The sequence below is a fragment of the Argentina silus genome (assembly GCF_951799395.1).
Source record: "Argentina silus genome assembly, chromosome: 4".
NCBI classification, from domain to species: Eukaryota; Metazoa; Chordata; class Actinopteri; order Argentiniformes; family Argentinidae; genus Argentina; species Argentina silus.
This window is the reverse complement of record NC_139658.1, coordinates 19,818,911-19,836,953: the sequence shown is the minus strand read 5'-3', so window position 1 is coordinate 19,836,953 and position 18,043 is coordinate 19,818,911. Positions and strand designations below refer to the sequence as shown.

Here is an 18,043-nt window from a genome sequence, read left to right as displayed (position 1 = left end):
TTTTTCTCTTTTAACTGATTCCAGCTTATTAGCACACCAAGGTGGATCCGCTGGCTGGTGCATCCTGAGAAACACAGAAATCCAAAATGGAAATTAACTCTCATCTGTGTTCTTACAGATCAAAGATGTGGAATTATTTAACTTGTTGTTGTTGTTACGATTGATCTTCAGATGATGAGAGAGAGAGAGAGAGTGAGAGAGAGAGATGGTTAAGTGCTCCTTTCCTTTTCCTTGATTTTTTTTTCTTTTTCTTTACCACTGATGTTTGATGTGCCCAGTTGATGCTGCTATTTATATGCGTTTTGCCACACACTAGTCAACCACACTACTCATTCAGATGTGGACACACTGATTCCTGTATGACATCACCTTCAATGAATAACTACGTTGTATCAGTGAAGTTTCTTGGCCTTCAGATGCCACTGACACCAGAAGATACAAACACACCACCAGTGTTAACAAGTGGAAGATGCACTCTTCTGTTGCAACATCTCAGGTTTGATAAGGCATTGGAAGTCACATCTGATTCTCTCCATAATTGGTACTGCATCTGTCCTCTGCACTTGAGATATGGCAAGGTCTCCTTCACCTTCATCATCCTATCGTATCCCATCCCATCTCAAAATGATATTAATTTTCAATGACATTGATCTTATTAATGATATCTTTTCAATATCTCCCTCTCCCTTCCCAACTTGACTTGTTTTCAATTTGTTTATTTATCATGCAATTTGTTTATTGTATTATATCCTAACCCTCTTATTATATTGATCTCCATTCATGTCTGTCACTTCCTCCCTCCACACAGTAGTGCGCATGCGCACACACACGCACGCACGCGCGCGCGCGCACACACACACACACACACACACACACACACACACACACACACACACACACACACACACACACACACACACACACACACACACACACACACACACACACACACACACACACACCCCTGTTGACTCCTGTTGACTTCCGATACTCATTTCAAATTGACATCAAGAACAGAAACTCAGTAGACCTCAGATAAACACAGATCATAAATATAATCCCCTTCTACAGATTTCAAAGAGGCTCTCTGGGCAGCATATCCACCAGACTCTCCCTGGAAGGAAGCACAGGGAGTATATGTACTAATTGGCATGGGGGAATAGCAGGGAAGAAGCCCAACAACATCAATGAAGAACTGCATCAATAAACAAGGCTGCTGATGACAGGCACCGTAGTGGGTCCAGCAGCCTTGTTTTGCTTGTCTTGCTAAACCCCCCTCAGCCACATTTAATTTCAGCTGCTGCCATGAAGCAGACTTTGGCTACTTGAGAAGCAAGAGTTCAATAAAAAATAAATACATTATTGAGCGTCAAGGGCATCTTTTTTTCAGAGACTTTTTTTTAATCATGTCAAAAGTTTAAATAAAAAAAAGACTAATAGCGCAGTAGATTATGAAGACGGGTCTCAGACACTTGGAAGACTTGCACCATAGGTTCTTGGGAGAAGCAGGCACAACACAGAACATCCTTCAACACTGGAACAATGGGAAACACTGTTCAAATCAGCGCAAATATTGAACTCAGAGGGGCAAATTCTAACTTGAGATCTGAGCAAGGAACTGGGCCAGAGAGAGCTGTGCTTGTATCTCAAGTTAAGATTTGGCCTGAGTATTTAACACCACATTTCAGGGATAAAAAACAATGCTCATAGCTAACAGAAATAGAACACAAAATAGCTTTTGAGCAGTTTTTAAATATTATTCTAAAGATTTAAAAAATAAATGAAATAACCATTTCTCTAGTGGATCTCTGGCACCTTGTGATTGCTCCTAACGACTGACTGATTTGTTGTTTGATTTAGTAAACAATATTCTGATGCAAGGGCGCCATCTTGAGGCCATGGTACAAAACAACAGCATATAATTATGTTATCAGGCATGGGCATGTCCTCACCTCAAGTAATACCCTTGTTAGATGAACTGTTTGTATAAAATCTGTTTTCCAGTCTTGGTACTAGACTTTGTGACCTTTACTGTATCATTTACACTGTCTCATTCTGACTGTGTTTCAATCATTTTTACAATTACAGTCTTTTTGCGTGAGTATTGTTTTTCTACATGGAACTGATGGAAAAAAATAGGGAAACATGCACTTTGGTCAAACCAACTCTTGTGTGTAAGAGGCAGCATGTTAAAATGCAATCAATCTCAACTCCCATTCAAAGGCGTGCATTGCAAAGATTCCTCTTTGTGCTTGAAGAGGAGAGAAGAGTGAGAGACCTCAGACGTACTGCTTTAGACCAACACAAACCAGACTAATCCCAGGTCAGATCCCAGAGAGGTGAGCCTCCTCCTCAAACACAAACCAGACTAATCCCAGGTCAGATCCCAGAGAGGTGAGCCTCCTCCTCAAACACAAACCAGACTAACCCCAGGTCAGATCCCAGAGAGGTGAGCCTCCTCCTCAAATACGGGCCAGTCAAGGGTCACACAGAGGATTCTGGGTAGAGTGGAGGAGGGAGGGGGCAGGGCAGCAATAAAAACAAAAACAAAAACTGACAAGACAATTTGACCTCGTTCCACCAGAAAAACTTTGGCACAGCCACCCAAGGGGAACTGGAACCACACATTGAGTAGTGTCTTGTGTTCTTCATCCGGCATTGGAAAAGGAGCACCTGTGACATGCACTGTGTCTCTGAGCAATATGCCTCTGCACTCTTCAAAACAGGAAAAAAGGAAGTGATATGACCCACTTCCGTTTTTCTAGAACGTCAATCCACAGTCAAAAAGGGTTTCTTTTGTTGTCGTTGTTCTTCTTCTTCTCTAACGAAACAACTCAGTGGTGACTCATCAGATAAGATTTGAGGCACAAAATGTGCAAATCCCTTTGAATGATCATAACCTTGAGTTTGCAATCAAGAGTACATCATCGAAGAGCAATGGGATAACAAGAGGGGAATGACTTCCTCGCTTGAACCGCATGACAATCTTTCTCAAGTGAACCAAGCAAGGTCATTGTCAAGGGCAGGTGTGTAAAGGCGTTGTCGTAAACCTTATCTGATGGGACACACTGGGAGAGAGCGTCTTTGGCAACCTAGGAAGAGTGGGCATCTTGAATTTTGAACAACAGGAAGAGAAATGAGGGGGAATGGGGAGGATTTAATTACGAGTCAAACACTGAAAGCGGTTCTTAAAGTAAAGGAGGCCATTTTTGGTGTGTGTGGCGTCCGAGGAGGCTGGTGGGTAGCGGAACTTGGCGTAAGTCTTATCACTCTCTGATTGGCTGACCCAGGGAAGTTTGATCTTGGTGGCGTGGTTGACTATGACGTCATCGCAAGATCCCACATGGAGTGAGCCAAGGCCGTCGATGAAAAACTCTGCAACGAAAAATAAATAATGTGGTTGTATTTATGCTTTAAAATACAATTGTATGCATCACACAATTTACAATAATAAAATGCTTAAAGCAAACAGAAGCAATCGTCTTCTGGGACGCTCCCTTCTAAAGCTTTTGGATAGTAATTCATACTGTGAAAAGCAGCCTTTGTGTCTCACATCACAAAATACAACAGATGACCAGGACTGGTACACACTGTGAGTGAATGAGGCTGGGGCTCTGGGCTGTACTCACCCAGATGAGCCACCCTGGCCAGGCGTGGGTCAAAGCCCACCTGTTGGACCTTATCTGTGCGGCCTAGGAAGAAGTTGATGACCCCGTCAGTGACCACGCAGTTTGGGAAGCCCTGAATAAGGTGGTGGAAGCCCCGCCTCATATGCAGGCAGTCGCCCTCCTCCTCCCCAGTCTCAATGGAGATGGTCTGCCTGTAGGTGGCAGTGTAGCCTGTGGCCTCCCGCACCGCTCCTCCCACCTTGAGCGCACACACACACACACACACACACACACACACAATACATTAGCAAATACTGAAACACACACACACACCACACAAGTAGTCTATACACATTGAACTAACCCTAACCGTAACCTAACCTAACCCTAACCCTAGATTAGATTAGATTAGATTAGATTCAACTTTATTGTCATTGTGCCGAGTACAAGTACAGAGACAACGAAATGCAGTTAGCGTCTAACCAGAAGTTTAACCCTAACCCTAACCCACATTCAGTACACAGGATATGCTTAGAAATAGGTTTCGGTAGGTTTTGATTGTATTAACCCTGAGACATTCAGCAAACCGACTCTATAACTTTTACCGGTCCTAGGGGCTCCTATGCTAGATATTGTTAATTGTTCTCTCTCCTCCAGCTGTGTGCCTAATTCTCTTTAGGTAGCAGTCATTAAGCCGCTACTGAAGAAACCAAACCTAGATCCAGAAACTCTTAAAAACTATAGGCCTATATCTAACTTGCCCTTTCTCTCGAAAATACTCGAGAAAACAGTGGCCCAGCAGCTCACTACGTTTCTGAAACAGAATAGCATATATGAGACCCTTGTAATGGTTCAATAACTATCTGTACTATGAAATTCTAGTAAGCGTTAATAGTGATGATAATACTAGTCATTTAAGCATTAATCATGTAATGAAAGTTTGTCTATAACAACTGTGCGACCTTAGAGTCACCCTTTGCTTATGACTCATGAGTAGTAAGTGGTATATCGGGGGAGGGGAAAAGAGTAACAATTTCCACAGACAGTCGACATGCATTTGGGGTTGTGCGTGATTTTGGAACGTTGTGGAAAATGAGAGGGTTTATGACGTCATCAGGAACTCAAATACAACACGGCCAATTGATGCATAGTTTGTTAGACGTTATATTTCTCCCTAAAGAGGTTGCAATATGCAAGTGCGAGGCACACACAAGTGGAAAATATCCAGTTTTATTGGGCAATCACAGTGAGGATGCAGCTGCTCAATCTGCGGCACACCGATGCAGATGACACCAATAACCCCGACCGTCTCACTCACTGAGCCAATAGAGGCACAGGCTAAAGCCTCACAAAAAGAGAAAGCACAGTGGCGAAGTGCTGGGGCAACCTATGTAAATAAGGTTTGGGTTGGCCCGAACGGCAACCCGTGTTTACCAAAATGTCTGTTTTATTTTTATGCTGTGTTGTCACATGGGGAAGATCATGTGTCAAAAGGGGGGATGACGGACATTGTAAATAGATACTGGTACACACAAGGCTTCTTAATATATTCACAAAATTGTAGGCGCAATTTGGGTTATGCAATTGTGACTGATCATGATCATGAGGCATAGACTGCCTCACCATCTCTCCGCCCAGGCAGCTGAACTCTTTGCATTAACACAGGCTTGCATATTAGGGGAGTGGAAAAGAGTAACAATTTACACAGACAGTCGATATGCATTTAGGGTTGTGCATGACTTTGGAACATTGTGGAAAATGAGAGTTTATCACGTCATCAGGAACTCAAATACAACATGGCTAAATGATACATAATTTGTTAGATGCTATACTTCTATATGCAAGTACGAGGCACACACAAATGGAAAATATACTGTTTCATTGGGTAATCACAATTTACGAATGCAGATGCTAAAGGAAATACAACTAATAGAATTGAGAAGCAAAAGTATTGCTTATGAACTGTAGAAAAGTAGAAGTATGTATGTTTCACAGGACCTAAGGGTGTCTGGTCAAGTGTGCCTATAACTCTGCACTATGGGAAAGCAGATATGAAATCCGTCCTGGGGGGGGTTGAAAGTAGAAATGTATGCTTGAAACTTTGTTTCGGGCTCTCTGTCAGAAACAGACTGCCATGCTTGCAACCATTAAAATAAGTAAATAGAACATATATTCTGTACGTACCTATTTGTCTCACCAAATATTAAGTGGTAACCCTAGATTTCCACGACAACCTGCAGTCAGGTTTTAGGCCCCAACATAGCACTGAGACAGCTTTAGTCAAAGTAGTTAATGACCTATTGCTGGCTTCAGACCAGAGGTCTGTGTCTGTCCTTGTACTTGTATTAGAGTATCTTGTTGGTTTGCATGGTTTAGTGTTAGAGTGGTTTAGGTCCTACCTAACTGATAGATACCAGTTTGTTCTACTAGATGAGAAAACCTCAGCTCCTTCTAAAGTCCAGTTTGGTGTCCTACAAGGCACAGTACGAGGCCCTTTACTGTTCTCTCTGTATGTTACCCCTAGGCAATGTCATTCGTAAGCATGGTGTACATTTTCACTGTTATGCAAGATTCAAGATTCAAGATTTCTTTATTTGTCACGTGCATACAAGTATACAGTGAAACACTCAACTCTATATTTTGAGGACAAGTACCACACTTTAGAAGACTACGTTTTGGACATAAAAAAGTGGATGGCGGGCAACTTCCTACTCCTCGGAGAAGACTGAGATGCTCAAACAAAGAAACTTACCATCTGATCTGATGCTCAGTCTCGACGGCCACACGATCACTCCTAATGACATTCCACTGAGCCACTTGACTTTTTTACTCTACTATTTATACTGCAATTATGTCATGTGTATTGTCTTGTATCCCCAACAAACGTCACTGTCCAATCGTCTCACTTATCTTGTACTGTGTCACTTATTGTCTTGTCCTTACCTCATTGCACTACTGCGTATTTGTATTATTGTATTATTTGTATTTTGTATGCTGCATTGTCAAGGAACCAAGCCCAAGAATTGTACTCCCTGCACTCGTATGAGACGTAACAAATAAACTTGAAACTAAGCAGGCAGTACTGTTACTATTGATCTTTCATTTAACATATCTAAGATTAGACATTTTCTTCATTTCTATCATTTAGTGACAGAAAAGTTGTATCCTCGCGACTTGATTACTGCAATGCGCTATTATCTGGCTGCCCAAATTCTTCACTGAAAAATCTCCAAGTAGTACAAAATACAGCTGTTATAATCCTTACTAGAACCAAAAAGTGTGATCACATCACTCCAGTACTTGCGTCTTTGCACTGACTTCCGATTAAAGCACAAGCAGACTTTAAAACTCTATTATTAGCCTATAAAGTTACATGGACTCGCTTCATCGTATCTCGGCGACCTCCTTCAGCTGTATAAACCTTCACGTGCGCTTTGTTCAGACACAGAGAGATTAGCCGTTCCCATAATATCTAAGACTACAGCAGGGGGCAGATCATTTTGCTACAGAGCAACCCATCTCTGGAATAATCTTCTGATTCATGTAAGGGAGGCTCAAGACTCATCTCAAGACTTTCAAAGCTAGGCTCAAGACTCATCTCTTTAGTCAGTGTTACGACCAGTCTTAACCTGGCGATAAACCATCCTTGCTGTCTCTGCCTGGGTGGCTGGCTTGCTGGGTGGTTACTCAATCCCACTCTCTCCCTCATCCTAACCCGGGTTTGTATCCTATTTCCCATCCTAACCCTTCCCTTGACCCTCTGAACTGCCCCCCCCGATGTCCCTCTGGTGGGCCACCCGTGGCAGAGTGGATGCGGTGTAAGCGGGCGCTGGCCTTGTCCTTTAGATGTATATGTGCCGGGGGCCTCAGACCACCTGCTTTATGCTGAATACCTCCTACTGTTTAATGTATCGGTTTTTCAGTTGGCAACAGCCTCTAATACTGTGTTGTCCACCTTGTGCTTATCTGTCCGACCAGACTCCAGTTCCTGAGTCTACTCCACCCTGTTCCTTGGCGCCCTAACTGGGTCCCATCACTATGGACCCCTGAACTCTTGCACCACACAACATTCCACATTAGGTTACTCTTCAGTACCTGATCAGCCAGAGGAGGATGGGTCCCCTGAGACAATTTTCCTTGCCACTATGCCGTATATCTTTCTCCCCTCTGGGGAGTTCTTTCCTTGGCTTACTCCTGGGTGTCTATGATTTGGTGTTAGATAATATTGTTTGTATTGTATTTATTGTTTACTATTATTTTGTTGTGAAGCACTTTGTGACATTTGTCTATGTAAAAAGCGCTATACAAATAAACTTGATTGATTGATAGACATCAACATCATTTGTCCAACCTGATATTGGCTGCATCTTGTAGATTTGAGTTGACTCAACTAAACTATGCAAATCATTAAAACTTATTCTTTTGAGAGGACGGAATAAACAGTAAAAACGAAAGTTAGAAACTACTACGACAAATGTCTCTTTGTGTTTTTCATTCGCTAATGAGTTTCCGCCAAGAAGTATCTGCCTGCTGACATATGTTTCCCATTACAGTATTCCACACCAAAGCTGGCCCCTGCTCTGGCATAAACAAGAGGTCTATTCTACTCCTCCCACACAGTGGGCACCAGATTCCAGCCAAACCCCCTTCACCCTCACAGACAGACAGACACACACTTTATTACATTATGTAGGGGTGTCAGCTTTTGGGCCTTTTTGTGCAACAAAGGCATGGTAACTGTGTCGCAATGCGAGTGAGCAGAAAAGGGAGGGAGGGAGAGAGAGCCGGACATAGTAGTCTTTCCGTGCATGCATGTGTGAGTGTGTAACTAACAGCTAGTCTGTGGTATATTCACTAGATGCACTGAAAGAGAACGGATGTGGTCGTCACCCACAGTTTTGAAAAACTGTGACAAACTGACACAAAGGTACAAAGACGAACTGACACAAAGGTACAAAGACGAACTGGCACAAAGGTACAAAGACGAACTGGCACAAAGACGGGAACACACAGACTAAATACACAGGGAAGGATGATGAGGAACAGGTGAAGCCAATCAGGATGGGGTTGAAAAAAACTGTAAGCCCTTTTCACAGACGGAAAACATCAACCATGAATTTTCTTAATTTGTCATGGTTTTAGATTACACTTGGCCTGTTTATTTCCATACAAACTCCTTTCATGGTATACAACTAGATAATCTGTAACGTCTCGTCCTGTTTCTTAGTTTATGTTTGTCTTTGTTTCATGTTATTAATTTATTGTTTCCTGTTTATTTTTGTGTTCCTCACGTTGTCTTTCGTTTCAGACACTTCACCACCTGCCCTTGTGTGTTTCCCGCCTGTGTGATTGTCTACCCCATCCTGATTGGCTTCACCTGTTCCTCATCATCCTTCCCTGTGTATTTAGTGTGTGTGTTCCCGTCTTTGTACCTTTGTGTCATATGTCCCAGCATTTCCTAGTGATAAATATTCCATTTTTTTTGCCTTTTTGCCGACCCCTTATCGGATTATCTGCCTGCCCTTTTGAACTGCCTACCTGTTTTACCGAACCCTGCTTTGCCTACCCCCTTCCTGGATTATCTGCCTACCCATTGACTGCCTACCTATGTACCGAACCTTTTTGAAAGTAAAGACTATTCTATTGGATTTAAGTTTTGTCTCTGAGTCGTAGATTTGAGTCCTCTGCCTAAGTACAACAGCCATTACATAATCTTCTTTATCTCAACGGGACTTGAGAGAAATGAAAAAAGGTTAAAAGTTTTCTCTGTCTGTTGAATGATGACATTGCCCTTTGCTATCTTATTGTCATAGCCAGACCAGAAAGGAAAAAAACAGGAAAAGGTGACTGTGTGTTAGCATATTTACTGTCTCGACTGCCCCATAGAAAATGAACCAGTGTTGTCAGTGTTTATACCAGAGTTTCTGCAAAATGTCACTCTACTATATTAGTTTTTCGGACTATATGTGCTCTCACCAGGTCTAGTGTGGTCTTTTCCAGGACGTCCACCAGTTTCTCCAGCTTGGTGTTGGCTGTGAAGATGAAGTCATCATCCACCCACAGCACATACTTGGTGGTCACCTGGGAAACAGCCAGGTTTCGTCCTGCGAACCACCCCTGGGACACAGAGAACAGGATGTGAGAGACTAATGAAGGTTCATTCTATAAACAGGTTCATCCTGCAAGGCTGTTACTGACTGCAGCTTTCTGGGAACAATAAAGTAAATAATATTTGTTTGGCGTAATAATAAAAGAACATTGTTTATAATCGGTTTACTTGTAGAGAGAGGCAGGTGTGTCTTTCAGTACCTTTCCAAATGGCATGATGTAGTGCTCGATGTAGGGACCAGAGACTGTTTTGGGATTTTCACTGTCATCAGCGATTACTATGGTTACAGTGGGATAGTATCGTCGCACACTGTCGATAAGATCTTGCAGCTTGTCATAGCGTAGAAAGGTTTTGGTTGCTATGGTAACAAGGGCACTGATGTTGTATTCTAGAGAGGAAATGGTAAAATAAGTCAGAAAGTAAAATGAGTCTTGAGAAATGTTATTTGCCTTATCTAAGGAATTTCAGACACATTATTTGGTGTTACTGTTTGGTGGCATCAGCTCTGGGAATAGTGTACTTGTTTGTGGCATATGTGTGATGGTGTCACTGGGTGAGATGTGTCTTTAGTGACACCTTTTGTGTTTGTGTTGTTGTGACAGATGTAGGTGACCTACCCCCTTTGGGTCCAGTGTTGTAAAGTTTTGGTGTTACGCCATGACGGATCTTGACAGAGAAAATGGCTTGGTGTCCCTCTGTCTCAAACTGCACTGAAAGACACATTGAAAGACTTTCCAATAACCTATCATTACCCCCAGAACATCACAAATGGGATTAGCTGGCAGTTCAGCACTGAGATGCAAGGCTGCTAGCTTTGCAGCTAAATTGGAAATGGAGAGTACTGTAGCTCATCTGACTTGAATACACTTTCCACAGTGTGTTGTTCAGGCTTTGTTTAAACATATTTGGTGAAAAAGCAGTAGTACAAACCAGCCAGAGGGTGTGGCCTCACCTGTGTCAGCCGTGTTGGGGTGGAAGAGTGTGTTGGTGTAGGTCACAAACTGAAGCTGCCGGTTCAGGTTGGGCAGCAAGCTGCTGGACAGGGTCATGTGCATCTCCCCATCACCTTTGACCTTTACCCCCTCAACTTCGGCTGCCACATTTAATGTTCCCAGTGTGGCAGTGAGGTTGACCTGTGGTAGACAAAAAAGGGTAAGAGAGGAGAGACGTAGCACAGGAGAAACAGCAAGTTGCATAATTCAGACCAGACACAGACTGAAATAGTCCTTAAAACAATAATAGAAGCCAAAACATTGGGAAACTCTGTAAACTTACTGAGTATAGATCTTTGGGAAGATCTTGCAATGCCAGCCCTGAAAATATATGACATTCATTTACTGGCATATTGGTACATCTACGGGGTGTCTACATTGTTACTCATTTCCTCAACTGTCTGCAAATACCACAGCTGCTTGTGTAACACATTTGCAAACTCTCTGGTCAGCCACGGCAATGTGATTCGCTACAATAGACAAACAGTACTTGTCTCAGTGACTTGATGTTTTAAATGGATATTATACAGTGCCTTCGGAAAGTATTCAGACCCCTTCACTTTTTCCACATTTTGTTGTGTTATAGACTAAATTTACGAGCAAATGGAGAGGATCAAAACTGCTCAGGAATGCGACCCTGAGGCCTGGGGAGACAGTCGTTGGGACAATACCATCTCAGTCACTCTACAAAATTGGTCAATAACCATGTGGCCAAAAATAATCCCTTAATGGAAAATAATCTGTCTCATCCATAATTGTGTTTGCAACAATTGATACAGCAAAGAAAGTGGCTGTAAATTGTTTATTTGGTTTTACGACAAAGCATTAAGTTTGGTGCAAATCCAGCACATGCAATGCAGTTTCCGCACCATCTCGTGTGAAGAATAGTGGTAGCTGCATCAAGTTATGAGTATGTTTGTCACTGGCAGGGACTGGGGAGTTTGTCAGGATCAAGAGAAAATTATGAAATTTGCTGAGTTGGTAGTGACATCCTAATCTACACAGTGTGGAATTGACCCTATAAAAAAAGGCTATTAATTCCAAAATTACATCAACTATTATCCTTGCATTAAGATGGACTCAATTCAACTTATTGAGTGATTTGTTGATGACATTTTTGCCTTTTAGCTAATTTTAAGAGTGTCATAGCAGAGGGTCTGAATACTTACGTACATGAGGTATTTTAGTATTTCAATTTTAATAAATGCACTGAAATTTCTAAAAACCTGTTTTCGCTTTGTCATTCTGGGGTATTGTGTGTGGATTGATTGGAAATTCTTTTAATTTAATCCATTTTAAATCGAGTCTATAACACAACAAAATGTGGAAAAAGTGAAGGGATCTGAATACTTTCCGAAGGCACTGTATATAACAGCACTTAAAACAGCAAGGGCAGCATGTCATCATAATAGTGTTAGTGGTAGTGACATTAGAGGTAGTGGCGGATGATAAAGTAGTTGCAAATGTCCCATATTGGTTGGAATAACAATAGCAATACATATGATGCATTTGTGTACCATGACAGGCTTTGTGTATTTGTAACTGAATTTAATGTTATTGTTATATGGTTACACTTTTCCTTCAAGGTGTCTCCTCCTGTAAAAAATGTAGCTAAAATAAGACTAATTCCTGTGAGATGTCCGACCTGGGATGAGTATGGTTTTGAGCGGCCTCACTTCCACTCCCTGTGTTGGGTACTGCAGGGGATTGTTGGCCTCTGCCACAATGACGAGATCCGCAGAGGTCTGGGACCTGGAGGGAACATACAGTTTGGTCCGGAAATATTTGGACAGTGACAACATTTTCATAATTTTGGCTCTGTATGCCACCACAATGGATTTGAAATGAAACAATTAAGATGCAATTGAAGTGCAGACTTTCAGCTTGAAAAACATCGTATGAAACGTTTAGGAAATGCAACCATTTTTATCCACAGTCCCCTATTATCAGGGGCTCAAATGTACTTGTCTCAGTGACTTGATGTTTTAAATGGATATTATACAGTGCCTTTGATAAGTATTCAGACCCCTTCACTTTTTCCACATTTTGTTATGTTACAGCCTTATTCTAAAATGGATTAAATTAATTTTTCCCCTCATCAATCTACACACATTACCCCATAATGACAAAGCCAGAACAGGTTTTTAGAAATGTTTGCTAATTTATTAAAAATAAAAAACTGAAATATCACATTTACATAAGTATTCAGACCCTTTACTCAGTACTTTGTTGAAGCACCTTTGGCAGCGATTACAGCCTCAAGTCTTCTTGGGTATGACGCTACAAGCTTGGCACATCTGTATTTGGGGAGTTTCTCCCATTCTTCTCTGCAGATCCTCTCAAGCTCCGTCAGGTTGGATGGGGAGCGTTGGTGCACAGCTATTTTTAGGTCTCTCCAGAGATGTTGGATCGGGTTCAAGTCTGGGCTCTAGCTGGGCCACTCAAGGACATTCAGAGACTTGTCCTGAAGCCACTCCTGCTTTGTCTTCGCTGTGTGCTTAGGGTCATTGGAAGGTGAACCTTCGCCCCGGTCTAAGGTCCTGAGCGCTCTGGAGCAGGTTTTCATCAGGTGATGAGCGGTGCCTGGTTTCCTCCAGATGTGACGCTTGGCATTCAGGCCAAAGAGTTCAATCATGGTTTCATCAGACCAGAGAATCTTGTTTCTCATGGTCTGAGAGTCCTTTAGGTGCCTTTTGGTAAACTCCAAGTGGGCATGTGCTTTTTACTGAGGAGTGGCTTCTGTCTGACCACTCTACCATAAAGGCCTGATTGGTGGAGTGCTGCAGAGATGGTTGTCCTTCTGGAAGGTTCTCCCATCTCCACAGAGGAACTCTGAAGCTCTGTCAGAGTGACCATTGGGTTCTTGGTCACCTCCCTGACGATGGCCCTTCTCCCCCTATTGCTCAGTTTGGCCAGGCGGCCAGCTCTAGGAAGAGTCTTGGTTGTTCCAAACTTCTTCCATTTAAGAATGATGGAGGCTACTGTGTTCTTGGGGACCTACTGCAGAAATGTTTTTGTACCCTTCCCCAGATCTGTGCCTCACAATCCTGTCTCTGAGGTTGACGGACACTTACTTCGACCTCATGGCCTGGTTTTTGCTCTGACATGCACTGTCAACTGTGGGACCTTATATAGACAGGTGTGTGCCATTCCAAATCATGTCCAATCAATTGAATTTACCACAGGTGGACTCCAATCAAGTCGTAGAAACATTTCAAGGATTATCAATGGAAACAGGATGCACATGAGCTAAATTTCGAGTGTCATAGCAAAGGGTCTGAATACTTATGTAAATGTGATATCAGTTTTTTATTTTTAATAAATTAACATTTCTAAAAACCTGTTTTCGCTTTGTCATTATGGGTTATTGTGTGTAGATTGATGAGGAAAAAAAATAATTTTTCAATAAGGCTGTAACATAACAAAATGTGGAAAAGGTTAAGGGGTCTGAATACTTTCCAAATTCACTGTATATCCTTTAACAATGGGCTGCTGAGTATGTGACCTGATTACATCATTACCCCAGTGATCTGCAACAGATTTGGCCTGAAGCTAAGATTTAAGACACATAAAAGGCCAGGAAGCAACTACTTCTGGACTATGGGACAACGTCAAATGATGATATCCAGATCATCCTCCCCTATCAGTTTTGTGCTCTCAGAAATAAGATACAGTAATTTCTACACACGGTTTGCTGCTCCTGCGGTGATTCTTTAATTCAGGTCAGTGATGCACACAACAAACACAACATTTTGATCAGCATGTTCTCTGTATCAGCTCTGTATTTACCTAATCTGGAAACCCTGATATTCCTTGGCACGCCGTCTCTTCATCTCCTCCAGTTCAGTGGCCTCAAAGGCAGTGTGCAGGGGGTGGGCCGACACACGCGGGAACAGCAGTTGGGTGAACGGGAGGTTCATGCCCCCATTCTCACCCTCACACACACACACGTTCCGTGCCAACAGACTGGAGGAGTTGTCAGAGTGAGGATTATCATCATAGCCCCTACTTGCATTTGAAATAGTAGAACTAAAGTAGGCTTACTAATTGATTACCTATGGTCAGCTTGGAGAATGAAAAATGCAAAATCATTTCAATAATTTCATATTCAAAACTCACCCGGCCACATTCTCCCTCAGGCGATAGGGAATGTTGCCAGATCTATGATCTGGTTCTGGGAGCCTCTCCTCTAGATGCTTCTCTACTACAGGCCCTGGTCTCTGCCGCACATCCACCGTGGTGTAGGCCCGGGTGGGCCAGGAATGGAGGAGGGCCACCACCAGCACCACTGATGCCACGATGGCCAACAACACCGTCTTTCTCAGGGAGCGCATCTTAAAAACTACACACAATAGCAAGCAGAAGACGTGATGAGGTCATTTTCATGGTGCCTTAATTTTCTGGGATGTACTGTAAGGCTTTTACATCCTACAGTATGTAACGATTAAATGATTTGATACAATAGTATAAATTGCTGAATGAGTTGAATGGTGGCATGAGAAGGTTGTCTGCAGCAAGCGTGAATGACTGTTTATATTACCACATTACATGCAGTACAGCTTTTTGTTGAATGAACACTTTGGAAACTGATTTGTTATGCAGCACCTGACAATAACAACCCACAACCAAATAAGAAAACTAGCATACCTGACTGCCTCTATCCACTCAGAGATAAGTTGTCTCTTGAAGGCAACTGCATCTCCCAAAATCCCATAATGAACAGGTATGGTAGAATACTTTTCCCATCTACAAACAACATAAATCAATTACTTATTCAATAAAATGAGTGAAATCACATTACTTATTTCCATAACAATATATGCCATTTAGCTGACGCTTTTATCCAAAGCGACTTACAGTGCAGTGAGTGCATACATTTCAGTATATGTGGTCCCAGCAGGAATCAAACCCACAACCTAAGCGTTGTTAGTGCCATGCTTTACCAACTGGGCCACAGAGGACATGGTTGCTCCATAAGAGGAAGGCTCCACAACAACAGGGAGTCAAGAGGGACAATTACATTTGAAAGTTTGTGATATCTTTCATGATAATTCCCAATGTTCAGAAAAAAAACTGTTCAATGTGGTTGAGTCAGTTATAAAACACACTTTCTCTATTTTAAATTACAATTGATTCATTGTTTGTATACGCTGGGATCTGGTGGTTCTAGCTTGCCACTTTTAAAAATCAATGAATGGATAATCATAGCTAATGTCAGCCTTTTGCAGGATGCGAATGTTTTGCTAGTAGTAAACTATAATCAACCATGTGGACTAACTACAGAAGCTTAGTACCTGAACCAACGCCAACCAAGCAACACCAACCTTCCACCGCTAGCAAAGGGCGCATGCATGCAATTTCAATACAATACATAATAGATGTAGCGCTTTGGTGATAGGTGAACTGGATTAATTTACCCGAGGAACGACCAAAAAGTAGTGTGTGTAGCATCTAGTAGCGACCCTTATCTACAGAACTCTAAAAGTCTGGAGACCACCTGGGTTGGACACCTGAAATGAGTAGTAGTCTATAGCTAGTTTAGGGCGTTGCACTATTACCGTAGGTTCGCTAAATTGGAATGGCGCAGTCGGGTGGGTGTGGGTTCGATTGTGACCAGCGCAAATTCAACATCAGCTGGAGGGGGCAAATGACATGACGTATGAGGGATTAGTCGCGGGGGGCTTGGTGAACCCCACATCAGCTGCCAGGCTCTTCAGCTCCTGCGGGAATAGCCAGAGGGGCCGCGCAAGACCAAAGTGTTTTTAGTATGGGAATAGGAAGTGATCAATACGGACATACCATTCGGAGAGGGTTACCATAGCAACCATTCATAAATCAAGATATACTTTATCGATCCCCGAGGGGACATTATAATTCTTGCATAATTATCATAATCCAGGTGTATTTTGGAAATGATTGTCATTGGAGCATAGATGCATAGTGTTCCTAAAACACAGAAATGAGTGGTCCAATAGGCAGTGACCCTTTTTAATGTTACAGGATTTGGGGTGGTTATAAATATGTGCCTGAGAACACAGAGGCTTGAGGTGTCTCAGTAGTGTTCTCCATGTGTGTTTGAAATGGACAGCAGGCCGTATTAATAGACAATGAGGGGAAGAGGATGGCATTGTAATTGAAGCATGCTGTTTTATAGAATATTCATAGACTAGATTTATAGAACAGCTGCTAATATGAGAGTACGGCCCGAGGAGAAATAAAGAATATCTTGTAATGCCTTCATTTGGAGTGTGGGATAACTGTGTTGGTCTGTAGTAATATGGCGATAAGCCACTGTATGGACGACTGGACCAGTGGTTGAGATGTTCACGTCTGACATTACTGTTACGGGCTAGGTGCTCTACTAAGACAATATGACGAGGGTAGTCGAGGGAATCCTCCCCAGATCAGGCCTATGAAAAACATGTGCCGCGCAAGAACAGAACACACGTGAAAATGGACGTCAGGGATATCACAAATTAAACAGAATCAGAATAGCGGGGTCTGAAGGGACTGGTGGTAAGATGTAAGGTGTAGGCCTATACTCGCGTGACGTTAATTTTGCCTTTATAGGACCCACTCGAAATTGGAATTAGAATAGCCTACTGCAGTCTTTGAGAGGTTACTAATGCACCATCTCTTCCTCGCGCCCCGTTATTCTTCCCAATCCCTCCGATGCATCATGTAACCAGACTAAATGAAGAAAACACGCTGAATGTGTCGTTTTCATATCAAATGTGGAGCAATTTCATGCCAACGCACATATATATGCCCATCTTTGAGATATATTGTGATTCAGCTATTCTGTGACAGGCCTCTCAACTAACCGGGTGGTGCAAAACAATGTAGACAAATTGTTTGATAGCTTGTCATTTATGCTGGATATTTTCCCCACTACAAGTGGCACATTGGAGCGATGCGCTTGTAAAACGTCGCCAACGCCTCAAATTAGAGGCTAGCATTTGATAAACCTTGGCATTATTCTGTGTCTAGGCTATATCTTACATTTAGCGCATGAACCATTAAACAATTACAGTTTTGAATTAATTCCCGAATTAAAAAGACAAGTCTAAAATGATAAAAACCAGTTAATGAAGCAAATTAAGTCACATCCTTGAACGTTATAATCTGAAATAAAAGACGCACACTGAAACATCTTACCTTAGCGCCTCCACCAATGAGGTTGTACTCCTCTTGAAATATGTCCACCAATATGCTTACAATGCATGTGTGAAATTATTTTCTAAAAAAGGAGCTAAAATGCACGCACCAATGTGGATGTTCGGCAATATCACTGGTTCAATTCCGATAGACGATATGCTTCACCCCTGCGCATA

At 42.3% G+C, this 18,043-nt stretch overlaps 1 protein-coding gene across 2 annotated transcripts; it reads right to left on the bottom strand.

The window, feature by feature from the left end:
* Window positions 1-1,425: 1,425 nt before the first annotated feature.
* On the bottom strand, window positions 1,426-17,976 carry b4galnt1b (beta-1,4-N-acetyl-galactosaminyl transferase 1b). 2 transcript variants are annotated; one of them, XM_083668649.1, is made up of 12 exons: window positions 17,868-17,976; window positions 15,357-15,455; window positions 14,829-15,051; window positions 14,499-14,675; window positions 12,355-12,461; window positions 10,993-11,030; window positions 10,670-10,850; window positions 10,335-10,427; window positions 9,918-10,105; window positions 9,585-9,725; window positions 3,630-3,867; window positions 1,426-3,375 (listed from the first exon to the last, which is right to left on the bottom strand). In XM_083668649.1, exons 3-12 carry the CDS (start codon window positions 15,041-15,043, stop codon window positions 3,158-3,160), a joined length of 1,596 nt encoding a protein of 531 aa, XP_083524775.1. In that variant the 5' UTR covers window positions 15,044-15,051; window positions 15,357-15,455; window positions 17,868-17,976; the 3' UTR covers window positions 1,426-3,157. The 2 variants fall into 2 exon arrangements, with proteins under 2 accessions (XP_083524775.1, XP_083524776.1); XM_083668650.1 differs by lacking the exon at window positions 15,357-15,455.
* Between the last annotated feature and the right edge of the window lie 67 nt (window positions 17,977-18,043).